General features: G+C 48.9%; 1 protein-coding gene across 1 annotated transcript; it reads right to left on the bottom strand.

The window, feature by feature from the left end:
* Positions 1-3748: 3748 nt before the first annotated feature.
* LOC119385372 (testicular acid phosphatase) lies at positions 3749-4729 on the bottom strand. The gene has a single exon (XM_037652822.1). The coding sequence runs from the start codon at positions 4727-4729 to the stop codon at positions 3749-3751; it is 981 nt and encodes a 326-aa protein (XP_037508750.1).
* Between the last annotated feature and the right edge of the window lie 5362 nt (positions 4730-10091).

Here is a 10091-nt window from a genome sequence, read left to right as displayed (position 1 = left end):
CCCGCTAAACTCTAACAGTCTATTACGAACGTAGTTTTAGTTGGGTTAATCTGCAGGCAGTTACTACTGCACCAGACACTAGACAGTTATAGTTTAGCGTTAGCGTGATAGCGGGGGTTAAGGGAATAGCGTTGCCGTGCCGCAAAAGTTGGTTGCAGAAAGCGTGTTAGTTTAGCGGGATAGCGTTTACGTGCCCAAGCCGGGACGGTGGCGCCACCTAGCGAAAGGTGAATGCGTTAAAAAAAGTGAAAATAACAAAACCAAGAATGCTCGTCTGTATCCCCACACGCAGCCATATTACTCCTTTTTTTAGTGAAAATAAAAGTAAATATGAACTAAGCACTAAAAGCGAAAATTTTCATGTTGCAGACTTGTTTCCACCGATATTTTAGATAGGCCTAACACGTTCGAAATGGGAAGCGATCTCAAAAACTACGATAAGTTATCCATATTACTCTGTCGTCGAAGCTACCTGAAGGCAAGCGAAGCCATTTCGCACAGTCGTTTGCTAAGAAGTGGATACGTCCACATCAACGCTAAATTCAGTTCGAAGCGGGCGTCCAAAATCGCCGCCATGTCTTACGTACACTGCGTTAACCACGCAAACACGCTAACGCTAAATCTGAAAATTAGCGTGCGTACCGTAAGCGCTACGGGTCGTTTACGGTACTGCGCATGCGCACTTCGATCCCGCTATTCCGGTAAGCCCGCTATTCCGTTAAACCAGCTAAACTATAACTGTCTATTTTTAGGACGATCTTTAGCTTTTCTAGAAGTACGGGGATGCCTGCCTGTCTACCTGCCTGCGTCTGGGTGCTGGTATGGGATAGTAAGAGGATTTGACGAATATGACTGTCTATTAGCTCCGAGAAGTTGGGGTGGCGCCGCCTGGCGGGAGGCGCGGATGACTTCACGGCAAGGACTCTGACGCCCGCCATGACGCGCCGGCATATCACGCGCTTGCTTCGTGCGCTGTTCCGCTGTTTGCGTTCGCTTTTTGCCTGTCTCAAGCTTCAGATGAATGACGAAAACAGCATCGATAATGTTCCTAGTAAAACGACAAAGAGTTATATGCATTTTTTCTTCACAGTCCCCGACGGTGCCCGCGCGCCGTCGTGCACACTTTGAAAGGGGTGATCAGGTTTGTTGTTGCGTCGCGCAGCTGACTTCGGGGATGGGTCTGGTTCCCGACCACAGCAGCCGCATTCCGACGGGTGTGGAAAGCAACATTCCTCTGCTTAGATACAGGAGCACGTTAACGAATTCGAGGCGGTCAAAATTATTCTGCAGCGTGTCTCACAATTATGTCGTGGTCTTGACACGCAAGACACCTTATTCACATTACTATATATGTAGGTTGCGTTGTTCACGGGCGATTCCTTTAAAAAATATGATGGCTTCGCCTCCACAAGTGTTATTTGCATCGGACCCATCCGCGATCGGCGGACAGCGTTCTTGCCGGCGTACCAAGCCCCGCGCACGATTACGAAAGCGCATGGAGTATTGGGCTTCGCAAAATATCTCGAAAGCGCTCGCCCGACCGAAAATGCTGCCGCAGTTGTTGTGTTTGTTTTTCTTGTGTTCTCGCTCACTCATCATCATGTTTAGTTTCACGTTTTTCTCGCAATAATTTCGGGGCTTCGTTTCACTACAAAAACAAGTTGAGGTTAATTGCGGAAACTTCTTATTGCTGTCTGATTGTGTCTTCATGCAGCATCGGCGCTGTTACACTTGTATAAGTACTAGTTTAGATAGCCAGCTCGCAAATTAAGTTTTCTTTTATTTGATTTATCCCTGAGCATCATCAACCTTTATGCGGACATGCCTTGCCAGACCCTTAATTGAGTCATTAATGCGAAGGACGTTCAATACTTGGGCCACGTTGCTGAGAACGCCATCGAAACAGTTCAGAACGCTCATTTCGACTTTCAGGCGTTTGTTTTGCAGATGATAGCTATCAACAGTGCTCCCACGTGAATTTAACATTATCGCTTGTGACCCGGCGGTTGATGGGACCAGCAGTTTATGCAAATCGGGGTATACGGGCACATAATTCCAGACGAGTGTTGAGAAGAAATGTTTACATAACTCGAGTATACTAACATATCAGCATTTCCGAAACAATTGTGCGTGTGGCCGCATTATTTTGCTTATTGTTCCGTATTGATTCTTTATGATAGACAGATTTATCTAAAGTCTCCTGCAGCAGGAAGTGCAATTCTGTCAAACCACCTAGATAATCTGCACAGGCAGACATAACTTGTACGATAAACCACAATGTAGTTAGTAAATTGAAAGCGTCCTAATTTCATTTGTACTTCTTCGGGACGCATGTTCTAACCGTGCAGTCTACACCAAGTTGAAATGAAGTTAGAACCATTAGCCTAAATTTTTTAGCACCGATGTCTTGGAGTACGCGGTGAAAACAACGAATGTCTTGCTCTCGTGCATCACCATTTTCACAGTGAAGCTTCCGTTCTGATGGGAATTCGCCACTTATAAGCTATATTATCCAAACTTTCTTCAGCTTACTAAACTTTCGCTAGTAGTGGAAACTTCCACCTTCTACCGTGGGAGATTTGCGTCGCAAGAATGAGCAGTAATCACCACCGTATCGCGAAAGAGCGGGTACGTGGCGGGCGCAGAAAAAGGCGATCCTCGGCCGCGGAGCAAGCGAGTCCTTGCCGTGACGTCACATCGCCGCGACTGCCGCGCCGCCAGTGTTCGTGGAACGCTGTGGAAGCTATGCAAGAAGTTCGACCAGCCAAATGTGTAAATCCGCATGTCTTCTGCTTGGCCTCCGCGATCAGTTCCGGCTGCGCGCTGCCAGTGCTAATCGCGGAGGCCATGACACAAAAAAAGAAAGAGACGTTGAGCGATCCAGAACGCACTATCGACAACAGTGTAAATAACGGGGTTCGTTTATTTCTTGGACACAGATCACCTTCTTTTATTACGCAGCCCATGAACGAAAAAAAAAAACCACATTACGGGTGGTAAATTCACTGCACTATTTCTTAGTGCGAACGCATCTACAGCAAGAAGTCTCGCTAGCTTCCGTAGCGTTGCACCTGATATATGAAACGGAGTATAGTCATGACATGACTAACGTGACAATCCTGTCACGTTAGCCGGGTGGGTACGGGGGACGCTCTTCCCCACGTCTGTAACGGACCACAATAAAGTTGTTCTCTCTCTCTCTCTCTCCTGTCACGTACGTCGTCCAACCGTTTCCTCTAGACCATGGGTTCTCAAACTGATTTCTGTGAAGGGCATCTTAGGGTTCCGCGAGCGGCCAGACCGAGTACAACCCACTTCAGTTCTACCCCCATTAGCGACTAATTTATTTATTTAGACAAGCAAATTTGCATTGCATTTTGCACTTGACCAAGCCATCGCACGACGCATCCGCACATCTTGTAAGCTTCCCTGAACGAAAGCAGGGCAATTTTTTTTCTTCAGAGGGGCTTCTTTCTTGATTAGAAACAACCAAAGGAATCCAGCAGATAATTGGGCCAGGGAAATCATAGGGAACATTAATTGCTGTCATTAAATGTAACGTAATTATGACGGTAATTGAAATAAATTAATGTAGAAGAAAAATCACTCTTTCCGTCGGTGGGATCCTAACCCACAAACTTTGAAGGTTGTGGGTTAGGCTCCCGCTCAACTTTCGAACCCGGTTCGGGTTCGAAGGTTGCACAGCAGTATACTGGCTAAAACACTGACAGTCGCTGTCCATTCCAAACTAAATTTTATGCTCAGGCGTCTTCAGAGCGCTGCGCAGAAACTCCGAAAACCTGATCAGCCCGCAAGGGTTCCCCACCTTTTCCATGTGAACTACACAAGGCTCATCTTTTGTGCGGTACAACACTCGCACAAAGTCCTTGGGGCCATCCTTGTACACCTCGATCAGGATGCTGGCGCAAAAACAAGGTCGACCGCCGGGCGACGTGTCTAGAAGCTTGAGCACCGAAAACACACTCGTGTCGGACATGGAGAAAAGGTGCATCTTGTCCGGCCGCTCGACGCCCTCTTCGAATTTGACCGCGAGGGTGTCCAGAACACGTCCCAGCACATAAGCTGCGAACGGCCGCTCGTAACCCACGAGTGACCGCACAAACACCCTCTGGTCCGCCCACAGCAAGTCGTCCCACATGGGCTTGGCCCAGTTCGGAACGGGATTCCCGTTGAAGACGTAGGTCACCAGGCTGTCCATGACGAGAAACTTCTCCGTGTTGTTCTGCAACGGTGCACCCGTCTTCTCGGCGACGAAGGCGATCAGGTCTCCCAACGTCGCGAAGTTGCCTCGACCCGGTTCTTTAAGTGCCTTGTCCAAGTTGGCATTCAGGCTTTCGAGGAGGAACGGCACGTCGTACACCGTCGGGTCGACGTTCGTCGCAGCCGCGGGCACACCCAGGCCCCGCAGGGTTTCTTTCACGCTGTCTCGGCACCGATCCAGGCCGACATGGGTGGCGAGCACCTGACCAGGCTTTCCTGAGGCCTCCAGAAACAGCTTGTAGCGGTCTCGCAGAAACTGGCCAAGCCCAAAGGCCTGCTCTCGACCATTTGCTGTCAGCTGGCCGTAGTCCGTGGGTTCCTTTTTGAACAGTTTCTTACAGGGTATAACGGGAGTGCGTTGACCGTGTCGGCTGATAACAAACACATAGAGCAAGTTTTCAGGTGGCCCCTGACGTCGATTCTGAGCGGTGGAGACTGTAGCCGACATTGTTTGCTCGCTTGCTCCCTTGCTCGTCATTCGATGGTGCTAACCCACTACAGATGATTTGTCCGAAATCTGGCGGTTAAAGGGCGGTTGCATGGAAAAAATATGGCTGATCCCTCTGTTATAGGAATCGATATAACACGAAAGTGAAACAAGTCTTCACAGAAGTAGTGCTTATTGGCCTGCGCGGAAAGCGCAGCACAGTCACAGCGAAAGCTGGAAGAGCGGCATTTCTAGAGCCCGTTCTAAACTCTCTTGGGGTTACTAATACAAGTACACTAGCAAGGTACCCACTACGCCATAAATCACAATTTTTGTGAAGTGGGGAAGCACCTACTAAGACATTATTTGTCATTCTGCGGAGAAGCGAGGTACCAGCTACACGTCTGTAAAGCATTATGTGCACTTTGTTGACGCTACGAATGATAACGATGAAGAATTATGGCTCAGCCTTTTGTAATGGGTTGGAAGCTTTAAACGGCCTACCAGTTATGTAATTTGCATTGGGTGACGCCCGGTCACTATTTCCCTCTCCCACCATGCTGTATAACATACGTTGACGTGGGAGAGAGAGGGAGGGACAAAGAACTTTACTGAGACCCGAGGAAATGGATCATGCGCTTATGGGCTTCCTTGGCAACCAATACAAGTGCACTTGCGAGGAACCCACTGCGCTATAAATCATTGTAATTTTTGAGAAGTTAGGAAGCAGGCACTGTGCCATTTTTCGTCATTCTACGGAGAGCCGTGGTACCTGATAAACGCATGTAAGGCATTATGCGCACTTTGTTGATGCTGTGCCTGATGACGATGAAGAATTATGGCGGAGCCCTTTGTAATGGGTTGGAAGCATTCAACAACCTACTCGTTGCGCAATTCGCATTGCGTGACGCCTGCTTACAGAATTCGCGTTGTGCGACGCTTGGTGCTTATTTTACTCTTCTACCACGCTATATTGCAAATGTTAATGTGGTTCCTTCCCGACATGAAGCCTGTATAGGACCTTTTTGCAAAGCAGTTTCAAGCACCGGCATGGCTCAGAGGTTGAATACTGGCTCCCACGCAGAGGGCCCAGGTTGGAACCTCGTTCCATCCTGGAATCTTTTTTCTTATTTCGAGCGATACTGGTTACGGACACCGGCGGCGGCGGCAGCAGCGGCGGCGGCGGTGACCAGGGGCGTAGCCAGGGGGGGTTGGGGGGTTCAAACCCCCCCCCCCGAAATTTTTAAGTTTTGCTTCCGTAATATACACGCGCACATACAAACGCTCGCACGAACATACATAAAGTATGGTTGAACCCCCCTGAAAAAAATTTCTGGCTACGCCCCTGGCGGTGACGGACAACTACGGCGCCAAAAACGGCCGCTGAAGTCATCTCATAACAGCTTCCGCTGTAATATCAGAGCTTGTACAATGTCTGTTGGTGTTCGGCAGCTATAGCACCGTTTGACGTGAATGAAAACACGTTGACGCCTAGTGACACATCTGATGATGATGATGATGATGACCTCTTACTGCTAGTCCATCGCGAGGACTAACGCCATGATCATGATTTAACCGTTGTGGTAGCTGACGTTCTTAACATATACCAGGACACAGCGTATCGTGAATTCCACGCAAAGATTACATAAACAAGGATATAATAAACACTCGTACTCGATATGCACTTGTTCAAGTCGTCGTCAATTAAGGAGAGAAACGGCATGGTGTACGCTCCCGATCAATAGGGTAACCTACTCCTGTGCTCATGCATACAGTACCACACTGTGCTTCAGCAACACGAGAGGCAGAGGTTCGTAGCTTGATCCGCGAACGCGCGCAGGCGTATCACGTCCCGCTGGCCTCTGTCTCGCTCCACCAAGGCACGATATCCGCCCGTGAACATCATTGCCTTCTGCAGCGCTTACTGGCCAACGTTTTGCGACGCCTGGTAAATGCCGCCGTCCAGTTTGGGAAAAGAAATCTGTGTGTGATGATGTGGATTGTGTGGCCCGTGACGGGGCGAAGAGGGAACGACAGTTCTGCTCTGCGTTACGCCTTGGAAGAGAAGACGAGGAAAAGGAAGCGCGAGCGGGGCGTGTGGCTCGAGCAGTTGGTACGCCGGTTTTGCAATAAGAATTCAGGGATGCGCAGGGATACGTTACTTATAATATACAAACTTTATGTACGCCCAATTCTGGAGTTTGGTTGCGTTCTGTTTTCCGGAAGTGCAGAATACAAATTAAGACCTCTTATATTGTTAGAAAGGCAAGCTCTGCGGCTGTGTCTCGGACTACCTAGATGTGTTGCGAACAGCGTGCTTTATTTGGAAGCTCGAATCATTCCGCTTGATGCAAGATTTCGACAGCTGACCGTGCAAACATTTTTAAAACTCTACGATGCGCCCCTCTCCCGTTCACAGACACTTTTCATCAAATCTCCAGATTCTTTCTTTAGGCGCCCGTGGCCTCGTTATCAAAGACCCCAAGTCATTTTCGTCGAGTCTCTGTTGTCTAATCTTCACGTTTCCCTTCAGCATTTAACTCCCCAAACCCTATGTTCGATGCCAGTTGACTTAATTTTCGATGACATTTTTCCAAAAAATGCTAAATTACTTCCAAAGCATGTTCTGGAGGGCCTCCTTCAAGACCATCTCAGTCATTTTCCTCATTATGTGGTAATTTCGACGGATGCAACGCAAAATCTTCAGAAGGCTGGAGTAGGCATTTTTTCTCATCAGCTTAATTGGTCTTTTGCGCTCCGTTTGCCTGACTTCACGCCAATTTATCTTGCAGAATTCCTGGCTATTACATTGGCTCTTCGGAAACTAAATTCTCAGCAATCAAAAGCTATTATTATTTCGGATGCTTTATCTGTCTGTACACATTTAACGTCCGCAAAGCAGTCTCCTCTTCTCAGGATATTTTGGTCTCTTGTACCGCGTAGCCTATCAGAAGTTCGGTTTCTTTGGGTCCCCGGGCATGCTGGAATTGCACTAAATGAAACCGCTGACTCGCTCGCTTCGGCATCGTTAAATTTCCCGGTGGTACTAGTAGCTCCACAGTTTTCTTTTATTACTGCTGAACGATTCAAACGCCTATTAATCTTAAAAATCAACGAAACATCGCTCCTACAATCTGAAGAATTTCGGCACTTGCAATTCACATGGAACACCGCAAACTGCCTTTCCCGTCAATGTGAGGTGACCCTAACAAGCTTTCGCTGTAGAGTTCCTCGGTTAAATTATTATCTCCACAAATCAGGATTTTCATTAACTAACCTATGTGCAGTTTGTAATGAACCGGAAACAATAGATCACTTTCTTCTCACATGCCGCCGTTTCGCCTCACTGCGCCGAATAATTCTTGAGAGACCGATTGGCATGCTCGGATTGGCAGTTGATACACCCACCCTTTTATCGTTTGGAGCCAATCAGTTGGGTGCGGGCCGCAGTGTTATTCTGTCAACGCTACATAAATTCATTCAGGCAACTGGAAGGATACGCTGCTAGTGGTACCGCCAGTTACATCCAATTCTTTGATCCCCTTCTTTATTTTTGCTAATTTGTTTTTATATTATGGTTTATCGAAAGCTTCTGCCCCTTTCACCTTTTTTTTTTTCTTTAAGGAATGTTATTATAGTTCTTATCTAATTTCTCTCCTTTTTATTTTTTAGCCAGCGTTGTGTAAACCATTTACATTATAAAGTACAGTGTGGCCAATCCCCCTTGTGGGTATGTGCCAAGATCTAGGCGACAAGACAAGACAAGACAAGTTGGAGCGGGAGACGGTTGGAACGGCAGCCGCTGGTCAGCGGTTCGGGTCGCGACATCGCTTAACCAGGCGTCCGGCAGCCTTGCGGACCTGGTGAGCCTGGCTTCCTGCTTCGGGCTGCGTCACTCAACCAGGCGTCCGGCAGCCATGTGGACCTGGTGAGCCTGTTTCCCGCTCTGTGCCCGGTGCTGACACGGAGACCGGCAGCCTAGTCTGTTCCTGGCGTGAGGTCCTGGGGCCCGAGTGGTGTGACGAGGTGGCCGCGGCTCATGTTGGCGACGGGCAGTTAACCTGCACTGCAGTGGCCTGGTGATCTACCGGCCTGCAGTGCCATCATCACCACCACTACCACCTCGCCATGGTCAAGGCAGCGTGACGGTTGACTGCACAAGGAACACCGGTGACGACCGACCTCGCCGCAGCGGCAACAGGCATAACGGCGAGTAGGACAGTTTGTGTGCCGAGGCGCGTAGGACGTTTAGAATGTACATAAGGGATGCTGTAGTGTGTTGTGTATAAATCGTCAGTCATCGGTTGTGTTAAAGTCTGTGTTGTGTGTACAGAATCACCTGACTGCCGGTTGAATTATTTCGGATCCTGGGCCCACATTACACCATCACAAACTTGGCGAGCCTGCCAGGATCCGCCAGTAACATCTCGAACGCGGAAATCGCCAGTCAGGTGTGTGCACGCAGCACAAGACGAGAGACATGGATCTCGATAAGTTAGCGGCTGTAGCAGCTCAGTTAGGCTTGTCTGGCGCGGAACTTCGCGAATGGATTGAGCGAGAGCAAGTTAGGCAGAGAGATGAGCGTGCAGCTGAGAGAGAAGAGGCCAAAGAAGCAGCAGAGAGGCAACGGTTAGCGGGCGAGAGGCAACGGCTAGCGGACGAGAGGCAGCTGCAAATCCTCCAACTTAAGCTCAGGCTTCAGGAAGGTGCGCAGAGTGAGCCATCTGCGGCGACAGCACTCGCACCGTCGGCAAACCCGTCATGCCTGAATCCGCAGAAGTTGCTACCGCTATTTGACGAGCGACGCGATGACCTGCATGCGTATTTGCAGAGGTTTGAACGCGTGGCTACCGGGCAAGATTGGCCAAGAGATAAATGGGGTATGGCCGTAAGCATGTGCTTAACTGGCGAGGCACTCACTGTCATTGGTCGTATGACTGCTGAGGAGGCACTCGACTACGACAAAGTCAAAAAAGCTCTACTTCAGCGCTTCAGATTCACGGCACAGGGATATAAAGACAAATTTCGGAAAGCACGGCCGGAAGATGGTGAAACAGGGAAACAGCTAGCAGCAAGGATCGCAAGCTACTTTGACAACTGGATTGAGATGGCTGACGTGCCGAAAACGTTTGAGGGTCTTCGTGATCATGTCATAGCTGAGCAATTCTTATGTTGCTGTAATCCAAAGCTGGCCATCTTCCTGAAAGAGAGAGAATGCAAAACCCTTGCATCCCTTTCAGAGTGCACCGACCGCTTTCTCGAAGCTCAGGGCGTTGATAACATTGGTAGAGTTGCCGACGATGCAAAGGATGCAAATAACCCCCATGCTGTGTCACAGAGCAAGCACCAATCGATTTGTTTCATTTGCAACCGCAAAGGGCAC

This window comes from Rhipicephalus sanguineus, chromosome 3, assembly GCF_013339695.2.
Source record: "Rhipicephalus sanguineus isolate Rsan-2018 chromosome 3, BIME_Rsan_1.4, whole genome shotgun sequence".
NCBI classification, from domain to species: Eukaryota; Metazoa; Arthropoda; class Arachnida; order Ixodida; family Ixodidae; genus Rhipicephalus; species Rhipicephalus sanguineus.
This window is presented reverse-complemented; position numbering and strand designations above follow the sequence as displayed.

Coding starts and splice junctions, on each gene's coding strand:
- LOC119385372 (XM_037652822.1), bottom strand. CDS start 4,729: ATGTCGGCTACAGTCTCCACCGCTCAGAATCGACGTCAGGGGCCACCT.